This window comes from Mastigoproctus giganteus, chromosome 2 (genome assembly GCF_048544385.1).
Source record: "Mastigoproctus giganteus isolate SK-2022 chromosome 2, ASM4854438v1, whole genome shotgun sequence".
Classification (NCBI taxonomy): domain Eukaryota; kingdom Metazoa; phylum Arthropoda; class Arachnida; order Uropygi; family Thelyphonidae; genus Mastigoproctus; species Mastigoproctus giganteus.
The window spans coordinates 167,468,966-167,490,140 of NC_143576.1; the positions used below are offsets into that span (position 1 = coordinate 167,468,966).

Genomic DNA, 21,175 nt, shown 5'->3' on the forward strand with positions numbered 1-21,175 from the left:
TTAATAAAAAAAGAAATGGTAATGGATTTAAATAGTGAGGTAGAATATGACAATTATAAAAAGCCAGCAGTTCATGAAGTGTGGTCCATGGACCCCTGGAGTTTCCTGAGACCCTTTCAGGGGGCCCGTGAAGTCAAAACTATTTTCATAATAATACTAAGATGTTATACTAAGACTTTGGGGTCCCCAATAATTTTTAAGAGTGTAAAGGGGTCCTGAGACCAAAATGTTCGGGAACTGCTGATAGAGACAAGGATACGTTAGGAAATTTTAGAAAGAAAGGTAAAACTAAAAATAATGGTAAAATGCCACTAGAAATTTGCACAAGCAAAGCATTCTAAATTAAAAACATAGTAGGGCTTTCTACCAGGGAGTTTAAAATACTGATTAAACTGATATTCAGGTGATGCCTGAACCAGGTGGACCGAATTTTGTGAAAACCACCCATTTTGCAAAAACAAAATCAAATCCTCTATTTGCACCTTCATGAGGGTGGAACTGCTAGTAACCCTGTGTATAACTTCTGTGAACACTTTGTATGCTGTAGGTGTCCACACTACACAGAAATGCCACCCCTCCATGTTATCAGGCAATACTAGGTAGTAGATGGCTCTCATCATTCAGAGCGATGGTGGTACAATACCACCACTCTGCTTACTGAAGGCTTGAAGTGGTGAAACTCATGTTTAGTCTCCAGAGCAAAACTCTGGAAATCCTCTATCTCTTCCATCAATCATACTGCTTGATGGAAGAAGTTACGATGGGCATCATGACAAGATTCAATCTTTTGTTTTGAGGGTACAGCTCTAAAACGGCATATGCAGACTGGCCACTAGACAGTCCACTGGACCGAACTAACTGGTAACCCTCTTGGAGACACTCAGATGAGCTTGAGTATAATCTCACAGGGGAACATTGCCGAGGCCACATTATGTTGGGGAGCTAGGAATATTCTTGCTGTGTGTATCGCAAATCAAAAAATTTCATTACTTCATACAACATGTACCCTCTCTTTTAATACTGAATAACTCATGAATATCCAAACTAACAGAACAAACTTATCTGTAAAAAGATCTAAACCTACCAATCACTTCTTCATTCATTTCACAAATATATGTGGTCTCAGTTCCAATCTCAATGATGTGCATTCCCACTTATAGTCTGCTAAGACCCACTTACTTTTTATGACAGAATCCCAATTATTGGTTGGAATAATTAGGGGAACATCTCAGTTCTTCTACGTATTCACTGTACAGTTCTGTTCACTTAAAAGGTGGTACTTGTGCATATGTCTGTTCTGATATTCCTTGTCAGTCGTAGTAATTTGGAATCTCCTCTATTTGTTCTTCTCTGGCTTATAATTTCACCACACCATTTCTGTCAAATTCATCCATTGCCACACCCATCTCCCAATTACATGAATCTCTTGGAACTCTGTGACTTTGTTCAGTCCAACAGTGAGATAATTTTCATTGGCAATTTTAATGCTTACAGCTCGAACTGGTGAGACTTTTGGAATTACCAATGATCTCACACAGGTTGTTCATTTACCTACAAGAATACCAGACAATCCTAACCACATGGCCAACACTCTTGATCTTTTCTCATGAACAACTCTTCCAAGGATACAGTCGAGGTGAGAGACTCTCTAGGCACCTCAGATCACAAATTGGTGATAGTCTCTTCTCAAATGGAGTCTTTCTCTCGTGGCCACTCTCAGTGCTGTGTTTTTTGGCATTACAAGAAGGTGAAATAGTATCATATAGAAGAATTTTATTTTCTTTGGTTGGGTTACTGTTTTGAATCTTTTGATATCAACGTTTGTTCATGTTGTGTCAGTGAAATTACTCTTATAAGGATGAAATCCTCTATTCCATACACTCCACCTTAAAATCTCATCCATTATCTAAATCTTGGTTTTCCAATAAATGTGGTAAGGCTGTTCAAGAGAAGAATGTTGTATATCACAATTGGCTTATATCCAAATCTCCAGGATCATTTTCTGCCTATACCAAAGCTCACAACAATTGTAAAACAGCTACTAAACAATCCAAACTAGATTCTAGAACAGGCTAAGAGTAGGAAACTTGCTTCTTGTCCAAGTGATAGATGAGCATTTTGGTCTCTTGCAAGCTACTGCCAAAAATTTCTGCTCATTCTGTTAAAACCCGACTGCCCTACTGTCACCTCAGCAAAAGATAAAACCAACTTGCTAGCAGTCTACTGTTCTTCTGATGACCTTGGGAAACCACCTCCTACCATTCTCAGTACACACCATGTAATGCCTCCTGTGGTCTTTCATCAAAAGGATATCAGAAGAATTTTGAACAATCTTAATGCCAAGAAAACTCCATGTCTTGATGGTATTTCTCCACCTGTTCTCAAAACACAGGTTTTGACTATTTTTTTTTTTTTTTTAAATCGGGTATCCAGTTCTCTCTCTCTGACTGCAGGTGATGGTAGATGGCTGTCTTCTAACTTCTCCACTAATGCTGGCTCTCTCTCTCTCTCTTCCCCCACCCCACTATTTTCTTCTTGTATATTAATGACCTACTTCCAGAAACTGAAATCCTATCCATATTCTTGTTGATGATAGCAAATTGCATTCCACCTTCCAGTCTGAGAAACCTTGCTCTGCATTTATGTTACCCATCTATGGACAGATTCAATAGAAAAAGTTTGGTAAAATTCAAGCAGTTGCTGTTTATGTGTCAAAAGCTTTTGATCGTTTTTAGCATAAAGGTCTTCTAAAGTTGGGTATCCTGTTTTCTATCTGATTGCGGGTGATGATAGACAGCGGTAGACGGCTTTCTGTCTTCCAGTTTGAGACACCTTACTCTGCACAAACAGCTTCAACTTCTCAAATTCCATTACTCCTTCCTTAAATGCTAATCTCTAGGTAATTCTACAGTGTGGCAAAGATAATTCAGTCAATTTCAATACATGTAAAACTCAATGTTGTCTTACATCTCACAAAAAGGATTCTTCTACTCCTGTGCTAATCTTCAATGACACTCAGATTTCTAGACAAGATCTCTATTAGGGATTACCCTGACTTAAAATCTCTCTCTTGGCATATGCACATCACAAGGATTGCCTCTTCTGCATCTAAAAAACTGGGTTTTCTCTTTTGCTCTCAGTGTTACTTTTTTTCTAAAGTTACTCACTCTGTACAAATCTCAAATCCACCCTACCACGGAATATTATTCAACATCTGGAGCAGTGCCCCATAACCTCTCTCAGGCCTCTAGACCCCATTTAAAAGAGGGAAGTTAAGTTAATTAATGACCCATCACTTACAAAAAATCTCTCCACACTCATTCCCAGAGAGAGACACTGTCTCTGATGTATGCCTGTTTTCTACAGATACTTCCATAGGCACCCTTCTGAATTGGCTTCTATACTGCTCCCCCCCCCCCCACTTATCTCTCTCTCTCTCTCTCTCTCTCTCTCTCTCTCTCTCTCTCTCTCTCTCTCTCTCTCTTCCAAACCAGTCCAAACATTCTGCAACAGTCAATTTACCATCCATTTACTGTCCAACTTCAAACTCACAAAACCAACTTTTCTTCTTCCTCATTTATCCCTTCAATTTCCCATTTTCTGGAAAAACTTCCTTTTATAGGTATTTTCTGAAAATTAAAGTCTACAGAAATTCAAGTCTAATGTCAACAACTATTTTCTATCATTTGCTTAACCTTCAACACACACACACACACACACACACACACACACACACACACACACACACACACACACACACACACACACACACACACACACACAATACCATAGGTTCTAATACCATTCATGTTTGGGGTCAAAACCTAGTCATTTGCTCAAAACAACATGATGGTCACTTAAAAAAAAAAGTGACCATCATGTTGTTTTGAGAAAATTAACAATGGTGAGAAGCACCAGAAATAAGTGGTATACTAAAACTGGAAGACTCCAATTTGCTAACAACCATTAAAAAGAATAATAAGTGGTATTACAAAGAATCCTTCTAGCTCAAAAGTTAAATAGCATTCCTGATGTCAAGAATTATAAAAATTTAAAATAACTTTAGTAGAGAGTGAAAAGGTCAGAATGCAATAGTAGAAACTGATCGGATTGGTTTTTTTGTTTTAATTAAACTGTTGAGGGTTATAATACACCAGTAAGAGGTAGAAACTGAAGAGACGAGTAAAGAAAATAAAAAGAAAGTATTATAAAAAATTTTTGGTGAATAAATCTAACAAATCCTTATTAGATGGCTAGGATATGTACGAAAGAGACTAAACAAAAATATTGGGAAGTTTTTGGAAAGGTATGACAAACAAGCATTAAAAATGTACAAAAATATATTTTTGGCATTTAGTAAAAAATCTCTAAATAGAAGGATATTTTAGAAGTATGGAGTAAATATCTGATGAACTGCTAAATGAAGGAGCAGAAGACAATACTAAAGAACAGGAAAAGATTGATATGGGGGAAATTTGGATACTTAGGCAGAAAAAGTTTATGAAAAAATATTTATTATGCTGAAAGCTTGAGGGAAGATGGTGTCATTGGTCATATCATGTTGTCCAGAAGTTTTCTAGAGGCCAATTTCCAAAAGACAGGACTAAGACATCATACTAATATATATATAAATGGGAAATAAAGGTGAACCTGGAATCACAGAGGAATTTCATTCTTTAATGTAAAATCTATATACACATCTTAGAGAAGTGGGTAGATTTACTGTTGAATGCAACCGTTAGAAGAACAATCAGGTTTCAGGCCAAATGCAGATGCCCAGATCAAACATTCATACTAAGAGATATTAAAAAATGCAGTGCACACTGCTTATTGTGATCATGGATAATGTTATCATTTGTTTAGTGTTATTACTTCATAAAAGTGTAAAAATTTGTTTATTGTCATCTCTTTTATGAAATCTCAATCAGGCATACTAATACAGTGAATACCAGTTAATGTTATTGCTGGTTATTGTTATCAGCCACTTAATCATAATCTAAAATGAAAATCCAAAACCATTTATATTATAATGTATGTAAATTCTGCCACTTTATATGATCATATCACCATTTATTTCTATCATTTTTCTGTCTTCCAGAACACCTAAAATTGTTTGTAAGTCAAAAATTTGTTAATTATTTACAAACGTTACCATGCCAAATGTTTACTCATTCCCTTGTCGTGCAAAAGTGGTACCTTTAAATTTCTAATCCTCAACAATGTCTGTAGCCTTCAGGAAAAGTAGGAGAGTGCCTGTACACAAAAGCAGGTGAACAATCAAGAAAATGATGCTGCTATTGGGGAAAGAACCTGTACACAAAAGCAAGTGAACAATCAAGAAAATGATGCTGCTATTGGGGAAAGAACCAATCTAACCCACTATTGTGAAGGTTTACAACTACATATGTACAAGTTATTGATGTTCAATTACACTGTCCAAATATTCAAAGTTTTCCCACAAGTGATCAGGTGATCTCACTGCATATGTGCAGTACTGTATCCACTGTCTGCTTTCCATGAATAGATTTAAGTTTGCAATTGACATCTGTTGAGAATTGAACTGTTATTTATTTTTTCTTAGAATAGAAATGTTTCAGAAATGTATATTTAAGTTTGATTGAAAAGAACAAAATTCTAAGTGCTTATGATGCTTTACCTCAGAGAAGCAGCATTAAAACTAAGTGTTACACAGCCTCTTTTGTGTAAACTTTTAAAGAATCGAAAATTGCATGAATTAGGAGTGACTGAGAATGACAATTTGAAGAGGGGGAAAAAGGGTGGGGAAAGAACAAACTTGCAGAAGAACACTTCTGAGATGGTTCAGAAATGCAATATTAAAAAATACTCCTACCAGTAGAAAAATTCTATTTTTCTACTGATAGGAGTATTTTTAACTTGGGTTAAACATTTTTAAGCCTACAGCTGGGTGACTAAGCAGGTGGAAGGAGAGACAACATTTTGTACAATAAATTTCATGGAGAACAATCGAACTCAGATACAGCTTCAGCACAAAAATGGGCGGAAAATGTTTTACTTAATTTACTGACTGTTTTAGTTGACTGTATTTTCAACACTGATGAAACTGGTGTTTTTTTAGCATAATGCCTGAGTATACTTGATTCTTCAGAAACAAACAGCCTACAGCTGGTTGTTGTTGTCGTTTGGTTTTTAGGAGCATTAGCAACTAAGGCTATATTGCTCTGGGGATATGCGGTGGTCATTCCCTGACCTTTCCACATCCTCCATATTTGGTGGTCACAGGCTCGAACCCCGGTCTAATCAAGAAGTGTGTGTTGCGCACTGCTGCTCCTGCCTACAGCTGGAATAAAGCAGGAAGAAAGAGTGACTGTACTCCTTATGTGCAAAAGGACATGCACAATAAAAAAATATAATAATAATAAAAAACTTTTCATAATTGGTAAACATCCACATGCATTCAGAGGGACAAAAAACCCACCAGTTTAATATAACAGCAACATAAATGCATGGACAGAGAATTATTGCAAGTCAGAAAAAAAAATTGCACTTACCGTAAATAAAGCTCATCAGAATGTACAGTTGAACAACATCAATCAAACTCTCATTTCCTCCAGTGAATACATAATCCATAGTGTAGCCTCTGGATCAAGGAATCAAAGTTTTTCAAAACATTGTAGAGGATTTTTGAACAGGATTGTTACATTGCATTGCAATGAAACATTGTTACAATGCAATACAACAAAAAATTGCAGAAATTTAAGAAAGCAACGATGCCCAAGCTAAGGACATGGCAAAAAGAGTTAACTTATTAGATGCAGTGCACATGATGGCCAGTGCATGGGATATAAATTCCGAACAACATATCAAAAACTGTTTTCATAAAGATGAATTTATTCAGCCAGGTCTTGTACAGGATTGTTACATTGTGATGCAATGTAACAATCTTGTACAAGACCTGATACTGAAGAAAATATCAGGTGTATTTGATATTGATATTGAAGGAAGTATCAATACCAAATACTGAAGAAAGTAGTGCAGTGCCAGAGTGTACCAGTATTTCATTTAATACTACACAAAATTTTGACAAGTGGGTAAAAATTGATGAAAATCTTCCATCAAGAGGTGATCTGTCAGTAAAGGATATAGTCAATGGAATTATACCAGATAAAACCTGACACTGAGGAAAATGAAAATTTTAATAGCAAAAACATCAAGGACCAGACGGTTATGCCAATGACCAGAGAAATTAGGAAATCTTTTGATGGGTTACAGAGTGCATTAGAACTTAAAGCAATGGAAAAGTGAAGAATCAGGTTACAACAAGAATGTACCGAATAACTGATAAGGATTTAAAACAACAAACACTAGAGAAATTTTTCAGGTTGGTATGTTTATATTGTGTTTTTGTATTCATTTATTTTTTTTAAAACAGTGATCTCAGTTGATATGTGTTAAGTAGTATGTATGCAGAGTATTATATATACTGTACTGGATAATAAGTAGAGACTGGTAAGATAAACAACTTTTTATATTTCATCAAAAAAATAAAATAAAAAATCCCTCCATATCAGCTGCTTAATGTTATCAATTTTTGTAAACCAAATGCGACAATAATAAACAGCACTCAATGTAAATAGAAAAAAAATGATGTTTAGCGTAATCAGTGCTTCAGTGTATATTCACGCTTCTTTGCTTTATTGCTGTCTATGCATATGCAGTGGAAGTGATTATGGAGCATCTTGTATTCCTGAGTTCCAATAACGCCGCCGTAGAGGTGGTCAGATATGAGGGTGATAACTGCATATGCTTTGAATGATCGCAGTTCAAGACCGCATGACTGCTAAATACAGGGCTGTTTCTTGCATGTTCAGTTACTGCTGTTGCTTAGTGTAGTTCATGTGGTTGTCCATGTTATTAATCTGTGAAAGAAGGTACTGTATCTGTACTCACACCAATCTGATTTTTCTACACTAGAGAATTAACCTTTTTTCCACTTTTCGACTTTGACTTTCTTGAAGAAATAGTGGACAGTCAAATTAAAGTATTTTATATTGCTTGATTTTAATGTTTTCATTCTGTCCATTTCACTTTTTTATGTACACATTTTGCTCTGCATAAACAATCCTGAACACCTGCATCATTGTTATAATGGCTATTGTTATCACTTTAGCTGAATCCCAAAGAGATCTCATTAAGCAGTATCCACTGTATTCAAAAACATGATGACAAGAACGTGTATTTAGGATTTAATAAGATTTAATCTGAAAAAGCATATGATAAAGTGTATTTAGAAATCTGCTGTTTCAAATTTAAAAAAAAATATGGTATGAAGTACAATCTTTTAGGGAAATAAAGTTTAAATAAAATAGAAAATCTGCAGTGAGTATTGAAAGATGTATAGAAAAATGGCTTAAGGTTAAATCTAGAAAGGAGGGCTATGTTAACATAAAATTTCAAATGGTTTCAAAGGTACTGTAATGGAAATTTTTTGTTCAAAGATAAAGAAAGAAGCAGTGACCAGTCAACATCCTGAAATGGTCTAAACATAAGGTAATGCATTGGCATTCAAATGGATTGACTGATCACACAAAAAAGACATTGCCTAGGAGACATTTTGCAAGAGCAGTCAGCATCAATATATTCAAAATACATATTCCACACATCCTCACTCAAGTTCAAAGACAGCATCAAGCTCTCACTTTATTTAGTTGTTTGAGCAAGCTGTGGTATTCGTTCTTGCAGTTTTAACAACAACTATATAACAGGTGACAAGCCTTGGATTATGGATATAATCCATAAGACTAAGGTGCAAAAGCTCCCAATGGAAAAGAATGTTTTTACCAAGAACAAAAAGGTGTATAGCAATCAAAATCAAGAAAGCAAGCTTATAAAGCATCAGCCAAAAAAAAAAAAAAAAAACCCTTCCAAACATCACTTGTCCATCCTCCCCAATAGTGTCTAGTTTTTCATTGAATTTATTCCAATTACTCACTTCCACAACAACACATGGAAGTTTGTTCCAACAATCAACCACCTGCTGGCTGTAGGTGAACTTCTGCAATGTTATACACAAAATATAAGAAACGCACAATGAAAAACCTTGCTGAAAAGTATAACTTTGATTCAAAGAAATGAATCAAAGTTGTAGCAAGTTTTCTACCACTGTAGCATATATGTTCATTCTGGCTGTCTGGTTATTCCTTCACCAGCAGTCTTTCTTGTTCATTTTCATTTTTTAAAATTAAATCTGAACATTTTGTTTTATGCGACATTTGATTCATTGTGTAAGCAACTCTTACCTCCTGGAAATAAACTTTTGGTTTCAATGATTAACAGAGATTCTCACTGGTGTTTAATGAGTCACTAAATTAAAAGTTACATTTATTACTGTTTACTTGTGAAAATATCTACTGAAGTCCTCAAATGTAAGATTTCAAATCAAATTTTTACTTTTTTAATGACCATTTTTACTGTATTATTTTCACTTTACAACATATTTGAAACAACAGTACCAAACAACACTCCCAATTATGTAAAATCTAAGATCTATATTGAATTTATAGAATAAATCATATTTCAATTAAAAAAAATTGATATGTATAATCATAACTAACATACATTCTTATTGAAAAGTTTAGCATATAATTTAAACACTATTAGTATGAAACATAGATTATATTTATAAAGCTCATACCTTAAAAACATCTGGTCTTTGAGCCAAACCCATTAAAGATAAGTAGCCACCTGCAGAATAAACAATATATATTTCGAAAAATAATGAATTAGAATAAGAATTTAAACACAATCAATATAATATCTATTTCACTAGACTTTAAGAACTGCAGGCAAATAGACAAAACATATTCAAGATAGGCTTTAAATCTCTTAAAAAAAAAAAAAAAAAGCAATTATGGATTTATTTTAAAGAAAACCATAAATAATTTCAACTGTTAATACATGAAAATAGTTTTACATTAGGAAAAAAAAAAAAAAAAAAGCAATAAGCTTTCTAAAATTCTTGGGGATTAGGAAAAAGGCAGAGTGATGTGTGTACATACATAATCTATTACTCAGTTTTAAGCATAGTGTACTCAAAACAATGTACTAGACTATGAGAAACCATGACAGCAAAACTAAACAATTCATAGATGATATTTGTAAACTTAAGTATAAAATTCAACTATAAAATTTTCAACTAGAGCAATCTATATTTATCTTAAAATTTCAAAATAAATTAATGGATAAATTTAATAAAAAATTTAATATCAATAAATGATTTTCTACCAGTATAAATAACTTCTATATAAAAATTTTTTAGAAAAATATTATAAACCTTGCAGTCTATTAGCATGTACAAAAGTGCAACCACCAATATTAGTAGTGAAACCTAGACACTGTCTGAATTCAACCAGATGTCTACATATATATATATCCAATATTTTTAATTAAATAAAATAAAACATAAGCCAGTAGTATGGCAAAAACTGTAGAGCGAAAATTAACATAAAAATAACCCAAATAAACAATCGAACGAAAAAACAGAATAGATATAAATAGTAGCCCAGAAACCCTTGTATAATTTCAATCTTTAAATCCAATTAACAAAAACTATACAAAATTTAGGATAATGTCAATTATTTATTAATTTAGCGGTACCCCCCTGAGAGGTACCAGTTCCGAAAGACGTGAAATATCACCAAAAGAGGGTTAAAGGAACTACCAAACGATAACAAAATCAAAATAAATTAAAATAAAATAGACTGACCATCATGCCCCATCTCGACAGAGGACCACAAGGCCAATAATGGTCATGGAATCGCTGCATTTCAATCGCCGTACAAATTGTCGCCATGGTGAAAAGATCGAAGTACCAATTCACCCTCCCTCCTCCGATCGATCCACCAATGCAGAGGATTTGCACGGCGGTGGTCCTTATGCAGCGAAAAATAAAATATAGAACAGACAGCACTCTAGAGCAGAGCCACACCACTGACATACTGTAAGCTGAATCAGCTTATACAGAAGAAAAAAGAAAAATAGATGGCGGCACAGGCGTTGCTAAATTAGCATATCGACACATTACTATTGAATTATATTAAATGTTGACGAAAGTTAAATTATAATAAAATAAATAATTAATTAAGCATTCATTAGAGGCAGCAACTTGCAATTACTCCTTATGAAGCCGAAATATATACTATCATTGAATTATTAATTAAAGTTAAATTATAATGATGAATAAATAAATAAATCCTTAAGCATTCATTAGAGGCAGCGACATGCAATTCCTCCATATGAAGCTGAAATACATCCAATATTTTTAATTAAATAAAATAAAACATAAGCCAGTAGTATGGCAAAAACTGTAGAGCAAAAATTAACATAAAAATAACCCAAATAAACAATCGAACGAAAAAAAGAATAGATATAAATAGTAGCCCAGAAACCCTTGTATAATTTCGATCTTTAAATCCAATTAACAAAAACTATACAAAATTTAGGATAATGCCAATTATTTATTAATTTAGCAGTACCCCCCCCCCCCAAGAGGTACCAGTTCCGAAAGACATGAAATATTATACAAGGGTTTCTGGGCTACTATTTATATCTATTCTTTTTTTCGTTCGATTGTTTATTTGGGTTATTTTTATGTTAATTTTCGCTCTACAGTTTTTGCCATACTACTGGCTTATGTTTTATTTTATTTAATTAAAAATATTGGATGTATTTCAGCTTCATATGGAGGAATTGCATGTCGCTGCCTCTAATGAATGCTTAAGGATTTATTTATTTATTCATTTCATTATAATTTAACTTTAATTAATATAATTCAATAATAGTATACATTTTGGCTTCATATGGAAGAATTGCAAGTTGCTGCCTCTAATGAATGCTTAATCAATTATTTATTTTATTATAATTTAACTTTCGTCAACATTTAATATAATTCAATAGTAATGTGTCGATATGCTAATTTAGCAACGCCTGTGCCGCCATCTATTTTTCTTTTTTCTTCTATATAAGCTGATTCAGCTTACAGTATGACAGTGGTGTGGCTCTGCTCTAGAGTGCTGTCTGTTCTATATTTTATTTTTCGCTGCATGAGGACCACCGCCGTGCAAATCCTCTGCATTGGTGGATCGATCAGAGGAGGGAGGGTGAATTGGTACTTCGATCTTTTCACCATGGCAACGATTTGTATGGCGATTGAAATGCAGCGATTCCATGACCATTATTGGCCTCTTGGTCCTCTGTCGAGATGGGGCATGATGGTCAAACATAAATAGAGGGATTATTATTTCATAACGACTAGTTGTTACATTATGTCCCGGATACGGTAGATATGCCTTATACTTTACATTTATTGTTATTTTTTTAATTATTAAATTACGTTCTCTGTTGGTCAATGATGTTCAATACATGCTTACATTTATAATATCTTCCTTTTGATTCAAAAATTTTTAACTACCTTTAATTGGTTTAGATTCAAATTACTTAATCCCTGGATTTTTTATATTTTATATATCTTAACAGATATTGATCATTACAGAAACAGAGAACTTGTTGTTTTTTGCCTTCAGTCTGGGTGACCACAATCTAGATTGTGGGTAGACAATGATAAGTTTTATGTGTATATATATATTTATTATTATTATTATTTTAATATTTATCCCTTGCATTTCTATAAATCCAGTTTGGTATTGTCTGTTTGAATTATCTTCTATATTATTATCTTCAATATTATACAAAATATTTTATACACATTATGGTCGTAATGCATAATTGCTCTAGCAACTGCATTGGCTCATAACTCTTAGTTACAGCTTGTTACAATTTATTAACTTTCTTTCCATATTACTCATATAAATATACATATAGACAAAAAAAACCATGGGCATATAATTACAAGCAATTCAGGAACAAACAGTAACATACCCAGAAGTTAGAGAAATTCTCTCATATAAGTATAAATTTAAAATGAACAAAAAGTTCAGTACTGCATCTTTCAAAAAAACAAATATCAAGCCTTTTGCGATACTCAACATAAATGACGTATAAATGCAATTCCAGTGGATTTACACCATATTTTCAGAAATAAGTAGAAAATACTCAAGAGATATATTCAAAATTGCATCTTAATAATGATCACAGCAGCAGCCCCATTACACTGAACAAATTAAAAATCAATTACATGATCTACAAAAAGGACTCAGGGGAGGTACCCATAGACTGTAAATGTGCAAATGTGACCCCAATTCACAAAGGAGGATCAAAGGCTGACACAAGTAATTATAGACCTGTGAGCTTAACTTCTGTTCCAGGAAAATTAATGGAGGCACTGGTTAAAGAAGCACTGCAGGATCATTTAGACAAGACTTCAGTTATAGCTCAGACACAGCATGGTTTTGTTAAGGGGAAGTCTTGCCTGACCAACTTGATTGGATACTATGATGCAGTCACAAAAGAACTGGATGCAGGGAATAACTTTGATATTATATACTTGGATCTTAGAAAGGCTTTTGATACTGTTGCACGTGGAAGACTGCTACACAAATTGGAGCAGTGTAACATTGGAGGCAAATTGCTGCTATGGATAAAGGGGTGGTTGAGGGGGAGAAGACAGAGAGTGGTAATCAATGGACACTGCTCATCGTGGACTAATGTTATTAGTGGAGTCCCTCAGGGCTCAGTGTTGGGTCCATTATTGTTTTCTGTATTTATAAATGATATTGATGATGGTATATCAAGCTTAATGTCCAAGATTGCAGACGATACAAAGGTTGGCAGGGCTGTCAAGGACACTACTGACACTATGCTGCTGCAACAGAATCTGGAAAGGTTGAGCAGATGGGCTGAGAGGTGGCAAATGAAGTTTAACATTGACAAATGTAAAGTACTACACGTGGGAAACAGCAACCCCAGAGCAACGTATAACTCTGTGGTACTACACTGACAGTGGTAGAGAATGAAAGGACTTGGGGGTGGTTGTGCAGGCAGATATGAAGTTCTCTGAGCAGTGCAGACGGGCTGCAAGAGTAGCTCATGGAGTACTGTCAATGATATACAGGAATTTTTCCAGCAGGGATAGGAGGTGATTATTCCATTGTATAAGGCAATGGTCAGGCCACACCTAGAGTACTGTATACAGGTCTGGAGGCCTCATTTCAAGAAGGATGTAGAGCTGCTGGAACGAGTACAGAGAAGGGCAACAAGATTAGTGAATGCAACAAAGAGGTGCACTTACGAAGAAAGGCTAAAGTTTTGCAACTTACAGTGTCTGGAGACTAGGCACCAGCGAGGTGATCTGATAGAGGTGTATAAAGCCTTGAATGGTTTAAGCATGCTCAATGCTGATGGGATTCTTCCTCTAGCTCAGAAAAATCACCTGAGAGGGCATAAACTCAAATTGAGGAAAGACAGATGTAGGATAGATGTGCGGAAATTTGCCTTTAGCCAGCGGGTGGTTGGTTGGTGGAACAGACTTCCATCCCTTGTGGTGGAGGTTGATAGCCTAAATAAGTTTAAGGCTCGGCTGGACAGGTATTTTGAACGAACAGAGGGGTGAAGTGGAAGTGGTTTTTTTTTTTTTTTTTTTTTAGCTGATGCTGCATAAGCTTGCTTTCTTGCATCAAATGCCTCTACTAATGCTAATGCTAAATGCTAAAAAGAGTTCCTCGATAAAAGGCAGCTAACAGTTATATATTCATACAAAAAGCCTTTTATATTAATTAAAAATATATAAAAAAAAATTTCATTCTAGTGATACACAAATTGGGGGGAGTTAAAACAAAAGTTTTAACTCCCCCCAATATTATTACATATTATTACCAAAAAAAAATTAACTCTGCTGCACAAAAAATTAAATAACAATTACAAATTTTCCTGAGTGTGCTTATTCCAAAATTTCAGAAATCACCAGTCAGTTTCAGACTTCTACATCATGCAGAGACAGCTATGTGAAACTAGCTGGCAAAATCCTTGAAAAACTGCTAAAACCAGTATTGGACCATATCACTAATGGCAAAATTACAGTTAACAACAGACTAGTTATAGATACATTACAAAGTAACAGCAAAACCACATCCAAACTTTCGATTTTCAAAGTCTATTCACAAGCTTAAGAATTTAAAATTAGTTTTTAATAACCTATACAATAAATATAACAGTATTATGCTATTAAATCAAAAGGATACCCAAGGGCATCCCTTTGAATTTTGTAAACCTGTCCCTACACGGTCAGAAATTTCTTTACCATAAGAATGTTAATTTTCAGATTCAAAGACAACATATGCATTTTAAAATGTCCAAATTTCATCCAAGAATTTCGCCACATATATCTCAAAGAACTTATTGTAGAAAAAACTACAGACAACTATTTAGACTTGGATATCAAAATTGACCATAAAAATAGAAAAAATTAACATTTGCATGGAAAACAGAGAGGTATTTAACTTCTATGTTGTTAACCTCTACTACCATTTCAAATCATCTTATTCAATGTTTTTCTTTCTCGATACATGACAACTGTCTCCATGTAATTATACAGATTTCAGAATCTCTGGTAATATTAAAGTACTGTACAAGAAATCCATGAGTAAATTTCCCGGTACCTTTTTCTTAACTATCTTTTTAATGATTGTATTTTAATTTTAATAAATACAAATAATTGATCAAAAGGACTACTACCAGAATATACATATCACAATCAAATTCTCAGGCAATGTAGATACAAGCACTCCCCGGCTTACGTAAGTTTTTGCCGATTGATGCAAACTTAAAAAAATCACGGAAAAGTATTTTGCATCCCGCAGGAATAAATGGAAAATCTTCCATTTATGAAATAATTGGAAAAAAAATGAAATGAAATGGAAAAAAATGTGAGCCCAATAACATGTTAATGTGAACCCAATAACATGTTTTTTTTTTTTTTTTGGTAATTTGTTCCAAGACCTCGGAAGTTGAAATTTTCGTTATATAACTAAGCTATTTATCTCTCTAAAAGGTCACTTTTATAATGGAAATTGCTCTACACTTTCATCGATATCATATGTTCTGTTATAAAAATCAATTTTGAATGTCTTTGTGATGTTTTTCTAAAACACATTTCTGGAGGTCACTACCATAAAACAATAAAAACAATTTGCACACTTTCCGGTTTATTGGGCTTTTCTGTTAGCGCAACCTATTATAAACGAGTAGTAAACTCGATCTTATTGCATTTGCGATAATACCGATAACTGGAATCATGTGGGTTTTTACGTTACAGTGAAATGAGTTCCCTTTACTGAATCTTCTCTTCATTCCTTTTTAATTATTACAATGGTGAAGGGAAAAAAAAGAGACCAACGGAAAGTGCAAGTGGCGGCAGTGCTAGGAAACGGAAAAAAAAACTGATTTAGAAATGAAGATGATTAATTAAGAGGAACGAAGCAGGACAAAGTTAGTCATCTCTTGCATGGAATTAGGTCTCACTGCTTCAACAGTGAATACTATTTTAAGGGACAGTGCACGTATAAAAGAACATGTTAAAGGATCAACGCATTTAAGATCAACAGTGATCACAAAACAGGGTTCAGGTGCTATATATCGAAGATGGAAAAGCTATTAATAATATGAATGGAAAATCAGATTGAGAAGCAAGTGCCCCTGAATCCAATGGTCAATCAAGCTAAAGGAAGAAGTATTTATGAAGATATTAAGGATACATACAGCGAACCACAAACCAAGTTTGTGGCAAGCAACAGGTGGTTTAATAGGTTCAAGCATCATGCTGGTTTCCAAAACATTAAAGTATGTGGTGAAGTCACCAGTGCTGATTCTGCAGCTGCAGAGAAATTCTGTGACATGTTGGAAAAAATCCCTTCTAAATCTCCCTAACTTTTGCAGGGGTGTGCTTATCAGCTGGAGAGTTAATTCTGGCAACGATGCTTGAAAAGTAAAACTTGCTGACATTATATGGCCTGTCTCCTCTCTCTTTTTGTAATTTTGTACACTTTTGTAATTTTTTCTGTGCATGAGATATAAATAATATATATAATAATAAATAAATAGATATAAATATATATAATAAATAATTCTATTTACATGTTCATCGAACACCTCTTTTTTACTTCAATTAAATTCTGCGTCCATAGTTGCGAGTGCTGGATAAGTATTTAGAGAAATTCCGACGTACTTAAAATTTGACTTACATAGAGTTCTGCAGAATGCAATCCTTACATAAGTCGAGGAGTGGCTGTATTGTTATTTATCATGGTATTTTATTTTTATCTTAATTCTTGATTTAATTTTGGCTTTTGTGTATTCTATATTATTTGTTCAAGATCCAATCTAAAGGAACAGGTCTGCAACCCTGACATACCTATGCCACCACTGTTTCTACTTCCTTACTTTCTGCTTTACTAGAGCTTCCTTTTAAATATATCTGAAATTATTAGGATCCCAAGGGTGAATGAGATACTATATATTCTTACTATAACACTTTATCTCCTTTATGATGATCAGTAAAATTTACATTAGTACTTTGCATGCTATAGTTACTTCTCATCCATAGCTAGGTTTTATGACTACTTTATTTCTATTCTAGGCTATTTTACTTTATTCACATTTTATATAATTTTCTAAATTCATGACAAATCTCTTCCCACTTGAGATCATTACTGTCCCTCAGGTGTCATGCTCATTTTCATTAAAGTGTTGCATGTGGCAACACATGGTGATTACAACTCCTTTGTTTGAACACAATAAGTTTTATATTTTGTCTTTCTATTTTAGCATTCATCTTCAATTCATGTTCATCTAATCCTGAGTATCTCTTTAGGTTGTTTAAAAATTTCCAAGCAGTGTTCAACTTTCTAATTTCAATCAGAGCTGCTGTTTTATGTACAAAAGTAAGGCATGGCACTGGGTGATATAACCACATTGTCACCATGTCATGGCAATTACTGCTTGACAAATGGCAGAAGAGGATATTTAGCTTTTAACTTTTTTGTTTGTTAGTGTGCCTGTTCACTGCTGGACAGAAATTTCCATTGGCAATAAGTGAAACTATAATTCTAATAGAAGTCCAGTGGTTGATATGACAGTATCATGATAACCAATGGTCCAAGACTATACACTGCCTAATAAATTCAGCCTTTTCCACTCAACAGTTTTTTTTTTTTTATTTCTCAATGAAAATTGCCTAATGAACTGATGGCAACTTCTTTGCCACTAAAATTTTGTTAAAAGTAAAAACAACATTCTGCATATATTGAGCACTTAATGGGAAAGTAAGTTTTCAGATTTTACAAAAAACCTTATAGATTTTAGTCTTTCAAATTTTGGCATTCCAAATACTGTAGTTCATTATATTACCAACCATAATCTTGGCAATCTAATGAATCTGATGAAATAATTTTGTTCCAAAATTTCTGACTTAAGTTTTCATCAAGAGGGCATTACTTCCAAGTATAAAGTGATTTATTTCAAATCTTTCTTCATTTTGACTTTAAGGTCTTCATACAAGTAGGTCCAGCTGAGGTTATCATGGCATCAGATCACAGCCTCTGAAAATGTGTGCCGTCACTAAAATCAATTTCCCAATTGTTTGCCATTGGTAAATTGGTTGCAATAAAATAGTTACAACGAAGTTGCCTTCTAGCTGTTGCTATACAAAGTATAAACAGAAATTTATTCATTTATTGCTAGCCTTTTTTCCTCTATAACCACTGATACAAATCCTTCCCACTATGGAATATTGTTTCCACATCTGGGGTGGTATCCCCCCTAAACTTTTTTTAAATTCATAAATGTTATCCAAAAGAGGGCCAGATTAATGATTCCTCACCTACAAACAGTCACTATCAGAAAGAAGACAGTGCCTGTAGAAATAATGTGCAGATATTTCCACAAGCACTGTTTTATGAATTAGCATCTGCAATTCCAGCTGTTTCTTACAAACCAGGGGTGGCTCTTTGGTAGGCACTGTGGAACTGCAGCGCTCCCATCTTTTTAAATCTAAATATACAGTCAACAGAATTATATGAAATTTTGTAAAGAACAATGAAATGCAATGCAATGAATATTTTTATTAACAGGTCCTGCATATAGTATACTCTTCCTCTATTTCCAATAATCAAAAAAAATAAAAAAAAATAAAAATAAATAAATGAAATAAAACAAAATAAATAATTGCTTAATTTAATAAAAGTATTAAACAAAGCCCGGGCCATCCAGGCCCAACCATAGCCTAAGAACTTTGGTTCATGGGAAAACAACTATTTCCAATAATCATTTCAATAATAAATGAATAAAAGCATGGAATCATTTCCAAACTTTGAAGTTTAACCATAGGCAGAACTGTGCACCAGACAGTTCCACATGGCGCCTCCGTAGCCAGGTGGGAAGGAGCAGCAGTGCGTAGCACATGCTTCTTGATTAGACCGGGGTTCGAGCCCGTCACCACCAAATACGGCAAAATGCGGAAAGGTCAGGGAATGACCACTGCATATCCCGGAGCAATATGGCCTTAGCTGCTAATGCTCCTAAAAAAAACGAAAACAACAGTTCCACATTTTGCTCCCAGTGGTTGATTGCCTGGTCAGCGGGTTGCCAACATGCATTTTTTTTTTAGAAGTGACAAAATGAATCAAAGGAACTCATTCCATTCATTTATTAATTACACACAATATAGTCTCAAGATTATGTACATCAAAGTATACAAGATATATTTATATATTTAGATGCTCTGTATGTATCATTAAACACTGGTGTGCGTATCTGTGCATGTGTGTCTATTCTTCAATCAGGGTGGCTCCCAGGCATAAGCCCAACTCCGCCTTGAAAACTTGTGAATGTGTACAGTCTCTACAAAGCGGGCCTGGAAAAGTATGTTGAATTTCCCGGGTTTGGTTTTACTGTAGTGCAATTTGTGGAAAATCTCACATCCACCTGCAATATTGGTGGGTTGCCCATACCAGGGAGCCAGCAGGAAAAAGTCAAAGGAACTGCAGAGCGAACAGTGCCGATTTGATCGTGAAGGATGTGACGCCACAATGTCTGTGTATTTTTGTTATTCACAGGATTCGCCCGAATTCCCATTAAGTAAATTATATCAGTGTCAACAGTGCACCAAACTTGAATGAAAACGTTATTAATCTATTTTAAGAAATAAAAACCAAATGGAATTTTATTTTTAAATAAAATTTCAAGATTACCGAAGTCTGTTAATGGGAAGTGTCCAGTTAATGTTTTGTAGTATTTTTAACTTGCTTATTATTAATGTCTACATGTCTTATAACCAAGGCAATTTTAATGTAACTTTAAGAAGCAGTACCCCTATACATCAGCGTCATGAGCAGCCACTGTTACAAACTATCCCAAACATGTGCCTTAACTACACAATATCCATTGCGATCTGTGGAATAACTCTTCTTCATATATCCTGAACATTACAATCTTCAGAAATTTTAAGTCTGATATCAAAAAATATCTTTTGTCTTATTAATCTTCAATCCTTATGTACAGTACTATGAGTTCTTGTTTTTCTGATGAACTGGGGCACAGTTGAAGTAATACTGTTTTTATAAATATTTTTGGAATTTATATCTGGCTTGAATTTTGTTCTTGATTTCAGAAATTTAATTTTGCAAAATTTTCACACTTTATAAATGAGCATGAAACTACATAGGCTAGGCAGGTAAAAGTTATTTACTGTCAATTCTTTCCAAATTCCTTTCAAAACTGAGGAATGCAATCCCATGCTAAAAAAAAAAAAAAAAAAAAAAAAAAAATTATGCAATCTTAGTGTTAATCACTCACCATAGTAATTGAAATTTGTATTCATTCTACATAGGATAACTCAACTACTGGTACGAGTAATCATATGTATATTGCATATGGCTAATTTTGCTTTTTCTGATTTTAGCCCACTCAAAAAAAAAAAATCTGAGAATGAGAATGAAATAAAATTAACAAATGAAATTTTTCTTAAGTATTCTTACCATATGACCATCCATGGATAGCAATCCTCTTCATATCAATATATCCTGTTGTTCTAGAAAGCCAGGTCAATACTTCCACCTGATCCAAAATCTCTACTGTGCCCTATAAAAAATACAAAAAAAGCAATATATTGAAATGTTGAGTCTCTCAAAAGTCAGCATATTCATTCACTTTCCACACTTCAAAATCCTCTGTAAAGGAGAAGAATATA

General features: G+C 34.0%; 1 protein-coding gene across 1 annotated transcript in view; it reads right to left on the minus strand.

The window, feature by feature from the left end:
- LOC150089729 (dipeptidyl peptidase 9) overlaps nucleotides 1-21,175 on the minus strand; it is a 483,518-nt gene that overhangs the window by 62,160 nt on the left and 400,183 nt on the right. Inside the window, 2 exon segments of the mRNA XM_090390084.1 lie at nucleotides 9,674-9,723; nucleotides 20,964-21,066. Of these exon segments, the coding sequence (XP_090246210.1) occupies nucleotides 9,674-9,723; nucleotides 20,964-21,066 (153 nt within the window).